This window comes from Lynx rufus, unplaced genomic scaffold (assembly GCF_022079265.1).
Source record: "Lynx rufus isolate CCGP_SWC_20201006 ecotype Redwood Valley unplaced genomic scaffold, mLynRuf1.p SCAF_29, whole genome shotgun sequence".
NCBI lineage: Eukaryota > Metazoa > Chordata > Mammalia > Carnivora > Felidae > Lynx > Lynx rufus.
This window is the reverse complement of record NW_025814844.1, coordinates 8,062,339-8,074,564: the sequence shown is the minus strand read 5'-3', so window position 1 is coordinate 8,074,564 and position 12,226 is coordinate 8,062,339. Positions and strand designations below refer to the sequence as shown.

At 41.1% G+C, this 12,226-nt stretch overlaps 1 protein-coding gene across 1 annotated transcript in view; it reads right to left on the bottom strand.

The window, feature by feature from the left end:
* The window catches only part of LAMA1 (laminin subunit alpha 1), a 135,610-nt gene extending 128,882 nt beyond the window's left edge, over positions 1-6,728 (bottom strand). The window contains 4 exon segments of the mRNA XM_047090312.1: positions 5,418-5,530; positions 5,720-5,890; positions 6,619-6,712; positions 6,714-6,728. Of these exon segments, the coding sequence (XP_046946268.1) occupies positions 5,418-5,530; positions 5,720-5,890; positions 6,619-6,712; positions 6,714-6,728 (393 nt within the window).
* Positions 6,729-12,226: the final 5,498 nt, after the last annotated feature.

The window sequence follows — 12,226 nt, the reverse complement described above, 5'->3', positions numbered from 1 at the left end:
TTCTCCTTTCTCTCTCTCTAGAGAGAGAACCACTCTGGTGCTGCATAGAAGTAGAGTCATGCAGGGTGGCTGGGTGGCTCAGTCGGTTGAGTGTCCGACTTCGGTTCAGGTCATGATCTCGCGGTTTGTGAGTTCGAGCCCCGCATCGGGGTCTGTGCTGACAGCTCAGAGCCTGGAGCCTGCATCCAATTCTGTGTCTCCCTCTCTCTCTGCCCCTCCCCCGCTCATACTCTTTCTCTCTCTCTCTCTCTCTTCTCTCAAAAAGACAAAAAAAAAGAAGTAGAATCATGCAGTATTTGTCCTTCTGTGTTTGGTTTATTTCACTTAGCATGTTTTCAAGGTTCATCCATGTTGCTGCATGTATCGGAATTTGCTTTCTTTTAGCTCACCAAACTCCACACCCGAAAAACAAATAACCCAGTGAAGAAATGGGCAGGAAACATGAATAGACACTTCTCTAAAGAAGACATCCGGATGGCCAACAGGCACATGAAAAGATGCTCAATGTCGCTCCTCATCAGGGAAATACAAATCAAAACCACACTCAGATAGCACCTCACGCCAGTCAGAGTGGCCAAAATGAACAAATCAGGAGACTATAGATGCTGGAGAGGATGTGGAGAAACGGGAAGCCTCTTGCACTGTTGGTGGGAATGCAAGTTGGTGCAGCCACTCTGGAAAGCAGTGTGGAGGTTCCTCAGAAAATTAAAAATAGACCTACCCTATGACCCAGCAATAGCGCTGCTAGGAATTTACCCAAGGGATACAGGAGTGCTGATGCAGAGGGGCACTTGTACCCCAATGTTTATAGCAGCACTCTCAACAATAGCCAAATTATGGAAAGAGCCTAAATGTCCATCAACTGATGAATGGATAAAGAAATTGTGATTTATATACACAATGGAGTACTACGTGGCAATGAGAAAGAATGAAATATGGCCCTTTGTAGCAACGTGGATGGAACCGGAGAGTGTGATGCTAAGTGAAATAAGCCATACAGAGAAAGACAGATACCATATGGTTTCACTCTTATGTGGATCCTGAGAAACTTAACAGAAACCCATGGGGGAGGGGAAGGAAAAAAAAAAAAAAGAGGTTAGAGTGGGAGAGAGCCAAAGCATAAGAGACTCTTAAAAACTGAGAACAAACTGAGGGTTGATGGGGGGTGGGAGGCAGGGGAGGGTGGGTGATGGGTAGTGAGGAGGGCCCCTTTTGGGATGAGCACTGGGTGTTGTATGGAAACCAATTTGACAATAAATTTCATATATTGAAAAAATAAATAAATAAATTGTCTCTAAAAAATAATAAATACTGAAGTTAATGCCAAAAAAAAAAAAAAAGAATTTGCTTTCTTTTGAAGGCAGAATTATATTCCATTCTATTTACGTACCATACTTGGTTTACTCATTCAGTTATTGACAGACACTGGGGTTACATCCACCTTCTGGCTATTATGAATAATGCTGCTATGAACATGGGTGTGCAAGTATCTCCTTGAATTCCTGCTTTCTGTTCTCTTGGGGATATATCTAGAAGAGAATTGCTGGAGCATGTGCAAATTCTCTGTGTAACTTTTTGAGGGACCACTACACTGTTTTCCACCACACTGTACCATTTTACATTCCCCCCAGCAATGGACCACGATTTCAGTGTCTCTGCACCCTCACCAACCCTCGTTATTTTCTGTTGTATTTTTGGTAACAGCCGTGTCAGTGGGTGCAAGGTGGTATCTCACCGTGGTTTGGATTTTTGAATGTCCCTATTGATGAAAGATTCTGCCTGGTGTCTAAACTTTGAAAGTAGTGGGTCTCAAACTGGAAATCCTTGGGTTCTTCTACTTGGGTTCCTTCTACCATAAGGAATACATTCAAGTGGAATCAGCAGGGCCTAAAAAAATGCTGACAAGCATTACATTCAAGATACATCAAACGGTGTGCCTGGGTCGCTCACTTGGTTAAGCGTCCGACTTCGGTTCAGGTCATGACCTTGCAGTTGTGGGTTCAAGTCCTGCGTCGGGCTCTGTGCTGACAGCTCAGAGCTTGGCTCCTGCTTCGGATTCTGTGTCTCCCTCTCTCTCTGCCCCTCCCCTGCCCATGCTCTGTCTCTGTCTCTGTCTCTCTCTCTCTCTCTCTCTCTCTCAAAAATAAATAATAAACATTGAAAAAAATTAAAATTAAAAAAAGATCCATCAAATGCACATGCTAGTTCTCTTACTCAGAATGACTTCTTTAAAATTTTAAGTTGTCACAAAACTGACTCAATTCAGGGGTATAGTGCTGAAGACTAAGCTCCGAAGTCACTTGATAGTGAGCAGGAAGTAGTTTGTTATGTAGACTACTCACATAGATGTTAGGATTAACATTTGTTAAAGTGAATCTTAAGCTTTCTTTTTCTTCCTTCCTTCTTTCCTTCTTCCCTCCCTCCTTCCCTCCCTCCTTCCCTCCCTCCTTCCCTCCACTGAGGTCATCATCTGGCTGTTCCTGAGTTCAAGCCCTGCATGGGGCTCTGCACTGACAGCATGAAGTCTGCTTTGGATTCTCTCTCTCTCTCTCTCTCTCTCTCTCTCTCCCTCTCTCTCTCTCTCTCCCTCTCTCTGCCTGACTCCAGCTTGTGCTGTCTCTCTTTCAAAAATAAACATTAAAAAAATAAAATTAAAAATTAAAAACCAGTGGAGAGCAATGCAGATTAGAAGAGATTTAAGAAGTCTAACAATCAAATGTGAGAAGTGGTTTTAATGGATCCTGGTTTGAAAAGGAAAAAGAGCTACAGAAGACATTGTTGGATAAACGGGGAAAGTTCGATACGGATGGTGAAATAGTTATTAGGGAATTGCTCTTAATTTTGTTAGGGCTGCAAATGGCATGGTGTCTCTTCAGGACAGATCTCTTAACTTTTTGAAGCTACAGAAAATATTGTATTGGTACAATATCATCATGACTGCCATTCGCCTGGAAACTGGGAAGCTGAAATCAAGATTGCAGAATGTTTAACAATCTCTGAGGCTCAGGGGTGGGTATGTGCATGCTTACTGTAATATGCTTTCTCCATATTAAAAAATGTTCATAATAAAAAGGCTCAATAAATAAATAAATCTGAGAGAGATTTGCATAATGCACTTTTTAAAAAACTGAGAGCATGACAAAAATTTTACACTGTCTAAAAAAGGTAAAGAGGGGCGCCTGGGTGGCTCAGTCGGTTGAGCGTCCAACTTCAGCTCAGGTCATGGTCTCGCAGTTCGTGAGCTCGAGCGCCGTGTTGGACTCTGTGCTAACAGCTCAGAGCCTGGAGCCTGCTTCAGATTCTCTCTCTCTCTCTCTCTCTCTCTCTCTCTCTCCACCCCTCCCCTGCTCATGCTCTGCCTCTCTCTGTCTCTCAAAAATAAATAAATGATTTAAAAAACTTTAAAAAAAAATAAATTAAAAAAAAAGGTAAAGACATTTCTGAGTACCAATTAGTTTAAGTAATCTTAATTTGGAAATTTATCTAAAAAGCACTAGAAATTACCTAGAGGTCTATAACTATGTAAACATGCCTATTTTTGAAATATGCTTTAAAGACCTAAAACTGATGAGCCCCCTTGAATTCCTCAAGCCAACTCAGCTCAACCTAAAGCAAAAGAGATCCCTTCAGAGTGAAATCAAATGTGACACATTGCACGATAAATGACAGTCTAACATGGATCTGAAATCCAAAAGTAAAATGTCCAGCTGTTAGTTTGCCTCTACACTCCATATACTATCACATTTCTGATGGTGAAAACGGCTGTATTTTTCCCCTTGAAGATAGAAAATAAACTGAAAAGGCGATGGGAAAACCAAGATCTCCTGCAGTAGAGGAAGAGATTCAATTTCTCACCATTGAAATAAAAACAGGCCAGGCCAAAATGGGGGTTCTTTTCTCTTTTGCTTTAGGGAGGTTTACAAATATTAAGACATGACATAATAACGCAAGACATACGGCTGAAAACAACTGAAAGTGTTATTTTACTGAAATACTATGAACCTAAACATGGGGAAAAATCTCCTGAGCCTCACCTTTTGCTATTTTATTTACTGTTATTATTAGAAATAATACATTTTCTAATAGGCCCTGATAATTCCACTTGAATGATTCCTTATGGTAGAAGGAACCCAAGTAGAAGAACCCAAGGGTTCCCAGAAGAACTCAGATACATTAGAAATAATACAAAAGTTCCTTGTATGTGAATATACACACCATCACCTTGCCTTCTACTTAAACGCCTACACATTTCAAAAACTATTACTTTTTGGGGGCACCTGAGTGGTCTGGACGTTCGAGTGGTCGACTCTTGATTTCGGCTCAGGCGATGATCTCACAGTCATGAGACTGAGCCCCACACGGGGCTCTGCGCTGACAGCACGGAGCCTGCTTCAGATTCTCTCTCTCCTCTCTCTGCCCCTCCCCTACTCACGCATGGGTACACTCTCTCTCTATCAAAATAAGTAAACAAACATTTAAAAAAACCCAAAACTAATACTTGTTCAGAGAATTATAAATCTTTGTCATTAAATTTTCACAACTCCTATTTCAACCCTGCAGTGCATATTTCAATGATTTGTCTCTTTGAGCTTATAGTTAACATGATATTGATGAGTTCTAATGTAAGAGAAATTAAATGGAAATAAATAAGAATGTCATGCAATGGCTTTTCTGGAGAACTCAAATTCGAGATTTTGACAATAGCCCAAAACACCTGCCATCTCTCTTTCATTCCTTCCTCTCAGATTTCTTTCCTTTTCCTTCCCTTTCCCAGAAACATCGGGACAACCAAGACCCATATCATATTTTTCTCCGTTCTCCTATGTAGTCTTGAAGCAAAGCAAGAAGATACGGGCGTGGCTGGAGCCATTTATACCTTGTCTTTCCCAACTCGTACTGAAGGCTTGCTCACAGAAGTAAGGACAATCCATTACTCTGGGACTCACCGACGGCATGACAGGGCCGGAGCATGGCCAACAGGAGTCACATCATCCCTTCGGTTTCCTAGCCTTATTTTCTACATACAACCCTTATGCAATACCTTTGCACAGTGATAATAGTAAGCCAATAACCTCAAAAGGAACTCTGCGTTTTGTCCCCTCACCCCCAGGGTGTCTGACGACATGTAGCACACAGCTTGATATGGTATCCCAAACAGGTGAGCGTGCCCCGCTCACCCAGATTCCAAGAACACCAAACCACGTGGACACAATTTCACCCATATTCTCGCAGATACCTGGGAATGATAAATGCGACAAGAAATAGACTACTTCTGTGTATCACTTGAATTCACCTGGTGGAAAACAGTCTGACCAGAATGTAAACATGCTGACACAAGCCAGACTTTCTGGAAGGGCATCGGGAGAGCACAACTCAGCAATCCATAGACATCCTTCAGTGCTTCTGGCCCGACCTACCTGTCTTAAGTCCAGAGTGATTGTGACCCAGTGATATTCTCTCCCGTTTTGAATACTGGGGCTTTGCCACCAGTTGTTGGTCCCATCGATTGCATGTGATATTGGGTGGCGTTCTGTGAAAAGAAAAAATATAGGCGTTCCTCTCAGCTCTTTAAAGTTTTTGACTTCCCAATGGCAAGGCTAGTGGACATGAGTGGCAGTGAAGGTGAACACAACGTTCGTGACTCCTAACAGAAGCCTTCAGTCATCATTTCTAGAGGTACCAGTCCCCAAGGGCACTTCCAAATAGGAGCGACACTTGCCTTTGGGGTTGGCGCTGTCTGCGTCGCAGATCCGGCACTGTGCGTTGCGCACGGGTCGACCGGGCACGTGCTCCACAAGCTTGCAGGACATCTCGGGCCCCCGCTCTCCACAGGTGGCGTTGGTGCTGATGTGCGCGTTGCTGGCAAGATTGAGAATGGCAGGAAACAGCCCTGAAAGTCAGGATTCACCAAGTCAGCTCAGCCACTTGAAATCGAAAGAATGGGATTACTTCACCTCACTCTGCAGGTGACTCAAAAAGAGATTTTGAAGTCTGTGCGCTGAGGGAAGGAAGCCTTACACCGAGCAGCACATACGGCGGATTCAATTATATGAAATTCTAGGACAGGCAAAATTCATCTATGAGGAAACAATAGGAACAGGCAGTTGCAGGGGGTGGGAATTGATGGGGGGGTGACACGAGGGAGCTTCGGGGGGTAATGTTACATTCTACATCTCGATAAAGGTTTGGATTACACAGACATGCTGTCATGAAAAATCACAGAAGGCACCAGTCTACAGTGTGGGTAGGTTTGAGTATTTCACTGTATGTACACCTTACCTGAAAAACAAAAAAGAATCAAACAAATATTGACGTACGTGCTTAAAAGTTTAAGAGCAGGGGTGCCTGGGTGACTCAGTCGGTTGAGCATCCAACTTTTGGTTTTGGCTCAGATCATGATCTCACGGTTTTGTGAGCTCAAGCCCCCAAGTTGGGCTGTGTGCACTGATCACGTGGAGCCTGCTTGGGATTCTCTCTCTCTCTCTCTCTCTCTCTCTCTCTCTCTCTCTCTCTCTCTGCTCCTCCCCCACTCATGCCGTCTCTGTCTCTTTCAAAATAAATAAGTAAAGTTTATTAAAAAAAAGTTTAGGACCAAAGCATACTGATGCCTAAACTCACTTTGAAATGCATCAAAAATGAGCTGGGTTGATGGATAGAGATGGGATACAGGTGGTAGAGAAAGAGTAAAATGTTCATTGTAGGATCTGGGTGGGAGGAGAGGTGTTCATCATACAATTCTTTCCACTTCTCTGATTGAAAATCTTCACAATAAAATGTTGGGAAAATAGGTGTCAAGACAAGTTTCAAATGATCCAATGCATGTATCTGCCAATGAAATTCAAACACCTTTCACTTAAAAGAAGGGCACCCATTCTCTGTCCGCCTTGTTCCCGCTGCCTCTGCCAGAACTTACCTGGTCTTTCCCGTAATCATCTAGGATTTTCCCTGCCTTCTCCTTTTTCTTTACTGCCTATTTTTGTTGGTGAATAAGAGTTTACAACACTATGATCCAGGTTTCAAAATTCTCCTCAGTTCAGTAATAATCTTTGCCTTTGTACACTCCTTTTTGTCTTGAGTGATTTTTATCTTTAAGCAACTGGTCCAAACTATTCAGAAAACAATTTTTGGATGACTGTGGGAGGCAGAATTGCTTTAGGGTCTTTGGAAACTTGGCTGTATCTTGTTAAAAGAAGATAAGAGCAGTGAAGATTCCATAAAGATCGAGAAACAATGGTGTACAGGACACTGAAGAGGCATTCTACCTAAATGATTTTGTGTACTGAGACACAAAACTTCAGTGAGGGGGCAGGGGGGTGTTAGCTAAGGGGGGTTTCTCTAATTTACTCAAGGTTGATCTCAGATCACAGGAGATAATCTTTTCTTTATAAAGAACAAAGAGTCAATGTTTTCTCTGCAATGTTTCTTTTCCAGTAAAATCTGAAAAAGCACAATATAATCTTAGTAATATAGAAGGAGTTCATGTGTTCAATTTTTATTGTTTAGGTAGTGCCTAATGTTTTCAATGAGCTTTTCTAATATAGATATTGTAATCACTGAAATTACAAAATTCAAATGGTGTTTTTGGTAAGAGTTACTGCATTAAAAATAATTATTATGCATCTATTTAAAAAATAGATGCCACAGGGGCATCTGGGTGGCTCAGACAGTTGAGCATCTGGCTTCGGCTCAGGTCATGATCTCGCAGTTCATGAGTTCAAGCCCAGCGTCGGGCTTTATGCTAACAGCTCAGAGCCGGGAGTCTGCTTTGAATTCTATGCCTCCCTCTCTCTCTGCCCTCCCCTGCTTGCTCTCTCTCTCTCTCTCTCACTCTCAAAAATAAATAAATAAACTTAAAGATAAATTAAAAAAAAAAAAGATGCCACATAAAACAGAACTACCTATCAATAGTGTTCTATCCCAGGAGAATGGCCTTGTTCAAGTCAAGAGGCCCTTAGCCTCTCAATAGAAAATAGTTATTGAATGTTTATGTTCCAGATCATTACTCCTAATTGTGAAACACAATGCACACTTATATCCTACACAATATTTAATATGTTATATATTTTTTCACTGTGAACTTAAAGTTGGTTATTTTTATCATATTCCTTTAAAGGGGATTCTTTTTTAATTAAAAAGGCTTTGTGAAGAAACTGATGAATTGTTATGTGTAATTATGCAGTTCCCTAAAGTATTATTCTTATCCACCAGTAGTTAGACACTTACATTTTATGTACTGATCTGGTTCCTAAACCAGATTCTTGCGTGTGGTATTTACATGGTAGGAGGAGCTGATATTTATTCTGTTTGGTGCTGAGGTAAATACTCATTTTCTCCATCCTTTAGGAGATTACCATTAGAATTACCATTTTAGTAATCTGGTTTGAATGTATTTTAGGAGGCATTTAAAATACAATATGGCTGGGGCGCCTGGGTGGTTCAGTCGGTTAAGCATCCGACTTCGGCTCAGGTCACGATCTCACAGTCCGTGAGTTCGAGCCCCGCATCGGACTCTGGGCTGATGGCTCAGAGCCTGGAGCCTGCTTCCGATTCTGTGTCTCCTTCTCTCTCTGCCCCTCCCCCATTCATGCTCTGTCTCTCTCTGTCTCAAAAATAAATAAAAAACGTTAAAAAAAATTTTTTTGTAATACAATATGGTTTGGGGTCCCTGGGTGGCTCAGTCAGTTAAGTGTCTGACTCTTGATTGAGGCTCAGGTCGTGATCTCACAGTCATGGGATTGAGCCCCAAGTCGGGCTCCATGCTAAGCATGGAGCCCGCTTCAGATTCTCTCTCCCCCCTCTCTCTCTGACCCTCTCCCCTGCTTTTGCGCTCTCTAAACAAACAAACAAAAATTAGAAAAAGAATAAAATGCAATATGATTTTAAACACTGGTGTTTTATCCCTAGAGCTAAAACGATATTTTTCTGGCTCTATACCACATGTATGCATTTAGATCTGCAGTACAATCAACTCTATCCATTCCCTTGGCACAGATTAGAAAAAGAAAAAGAAACCAAGGTCATGGGAACTGATTTAGCGATGCGTTTCTCTATCAACAAATACTTCACATGTTGACTTAGCAAGTGCTCCCACTTCTTCACCCCCCCCCAAGTGCTCCACATCAAGAGAACTCCCCGCTTCCTGCCCAGGGGCCCCTCCCACTCTGGAGAACCTCGGTGGCCTTGAGTTACAGGGGGCAGCTAGGAGTGGTGAGGGCACATGCTCTCTGTACTCAGAAGTCCCTGCTCCAAGTCACTGATGCAAAGAAGCACAAACCTTGTGAAGGTAAACTGAACAGAATTTGGTTGAATAATATCTCAATTATAGTAATCAGCATCAGGTAGTTCTTTGTACTAGATAGGCTTTAAATTTTTTTCATGTTTATTTATTTGTGAGACAGAAAGAGACAGCTTGAGCAGGGGAGGGGCAGAGAGAGAGAGAGAGAGAGAGAGAGAGAATCTCAAGGAGGCTCTAAGCTTTCAGCACAGAGCCTAATGTGGGGCTCGAACTCATGAAATGGTGAAATCATGACCTCAGTTGAAGTCAAGTTGGACGCTTAACTGACTGAGCCACCCAGGTGCCCCTGTACTAGATAGGTTTAAAGAATTTCTGTATGTCCTTACCTTGCTGGTATCATACATACACTTTTAATACAAGAAAAATAAATTCCTTCACTAGTATGTTTGAGTAGAAAAACCTTTAAATCATTTTAGTGCCATAAAAACATCCTGGCTGGGGCGCCTGGGTGGCGCAGTCGGTTAAGCGTCCGACTTCAGCCAGGTCACGATCTCACGGTCCGTGAGTTCGAGCCCCGCGTCGGGCTCTGGGCTGATGGCTCAGAGCCTGGAGCCTGTTTCCAATTCTGTGTCTCCCTCTCTCTCTGCCCCTCCCCTGTTCATGCTCTGTCTCTCTCTGTCCCAAAAATAAATAAACGTGGAAAAAAAAAAAAAAAATTTAAAAAAAAACATCCTGGCTGTCTTTCACTAAAACTAATCTTTCTTCTCAGATAAACTAATGTTTGAAGAAAAAAAAAACAAAAACAATTCACTAAACATTATTCCTTGCATGAATACATTTGCTTTCACTTCACAGTTATAAAATAATTACTGTTCCCTATTGCATATGACCACATCTGCTAGAAGAAAAAAAGGAATACACACTAGAAAAAGCATGTGTTAAAAATAATTTTTTTAAGGGGCACCTGGGCAGCTCAGTTGGTTAGGCATCCTGACTCTTGATCTCGGCTCAGGTCTTGATCTCAGGGTTGTGGGTTCAGACCCCGTGTTGGGTTCTATGCTGGGTGCAGAGCCTACTTTAAAAAAATAATAATAATTTTTTTTTTTTTTAAAAAACACCTCAGGTTGCTGAATCATTTCAAAGACGACTGAAATACCTCAGTAAAGGGAAACTACCCAAGCTTCAAGTTGGAGGAGGGATAGGAAATCAAAGGGTGAGAAAGGGCCTCGGGATCAAGAATTTAGCAAGAGCAAACGTTTGATTTTATGCATAAAAATCAAAGGCAGAATGAAGGCTACAGTAGGATACGTATGTTACACAGTTTTCCCATTCCCTAGCCATGGACTTAATAGACTATACATTTTTGTTGAGAGACATTATTTACTTTAGTTAGTGTTCCTGTAATACTAATCTGTATTTTTCTCTCATTCAATGGGACACACAATGGAATCATTTCTCTATGTGTGTATTTAGCCAGTAGCTAATATGAAGCCAAACTCCACTGAGCATGAAATAAATTCCTTCTCATTCACCAGTGGTTTTTTTTTTTTTTTAATTCCCTTTCCTCACAGCCTGAGTACATATGGCCTTCTTAAATGCACTTTAGGACTTGTCAATCTAATGGAGGTTTCTAGATGTTTTTCTCAGCAGCAAATATTGTTGCTGCCTTAAAACCAGAGTATCTAAAATGCTGACTACCCTGAAGCTAATTGCAACATCTGTTTCATCAATATTTCTCAAATGATTCAGGGTCGGTGGTTGAGGGCCTTAATGCATTTGTGTGTAAGAAAAGCATGAGTTTTTCCAGTGAGATTTGTTCTCTGTTTTGGAAAAAGAAAAAAAAAACAGTTTTGAGTTCTATATAATGCTAGTATATGATGCTATACTAATCCATACTCAAAACCAATGTGATATCCTGAAAAGAAAATGATCTGCAATTCTTAGTTAAGGAGTCTAGGGCAATAATTTCAGATCCTTTTCTTCCCCAGAATGGAATTAAAAATTATGAAAATCTTATGGGGTTGAATAATCAAAGTGGCTTTTGCTGTCAGGAGTTTTTATTTTGAAAAAATAATCAAAGCTATTTATTCGATCATGGAGAAATTTGGAAAAATAAGAATGTAAGTTCCTGAATTGAGAAATTTGTGATTTTTTTTTAAAAATTCAAATCCATTTTGTTCTCCATTTACTCTAACCTCACCCATTTAACCAAGTAAACTTCTATAAATAAATAAATTAGAGAAGGCTAGTATTAGAAATAAACCACTCTGGGGAGCCTGGGTGGTTCAATTGGTTAAGCATCCATGTTCGGTTTAGGTCATGATCTTGTGGTTCATGGGTTTGAGCCTCACATCAGGCTTTGTGCTGACAGCTCCGAGCCTGGAGTCTGCTTCTGATTCTGTGTCTCCCTCTCTCTCTGCCCCTCCCCTGCTCATGTTCTGTCTCTGTCTCTCTCTCAAAAATATATATTAAAAAAAATTTTTTTTTAATTAAAAAAAAGAAAGAAACTACTCTGTTTGCCAGCACTCTTTGAATCATGGTAGTTGCCTGGTGGACCAATAAAAACAGCACCTCTAACAACGACAAATGGCATCATTCAGAGAAAAATTCTGGAAGGATCTAACACTATTCCAGGATAATAACATCAATGTATTCTAATAACTTAATATCCAGGTTAATAGTATTAAAGTATTCTAATGACTTGAATTTTAGGGAGATGGTGATTTCACTTTTAGTAATGTATCCACATGAGTCCAAAGAAGCAGGTGAGGATGTTAGGTTAAGTTCAATAAACTTTCTGTGAGAATCTCTTAGGATCAAAGCACTAAGGCAGGCACCCCCTCTGAGACACCAGGATGCCAGATCTGGGCTGTTCCTAACCCTGGGGCTCTCACAATCACGAGGGAAAAACAGGCATCTACTCACAGATTCTAGTAAGAATAATATTTAAAATGCAGCAATATTTTAAAACATATTAGAGGAGAGAGTCTA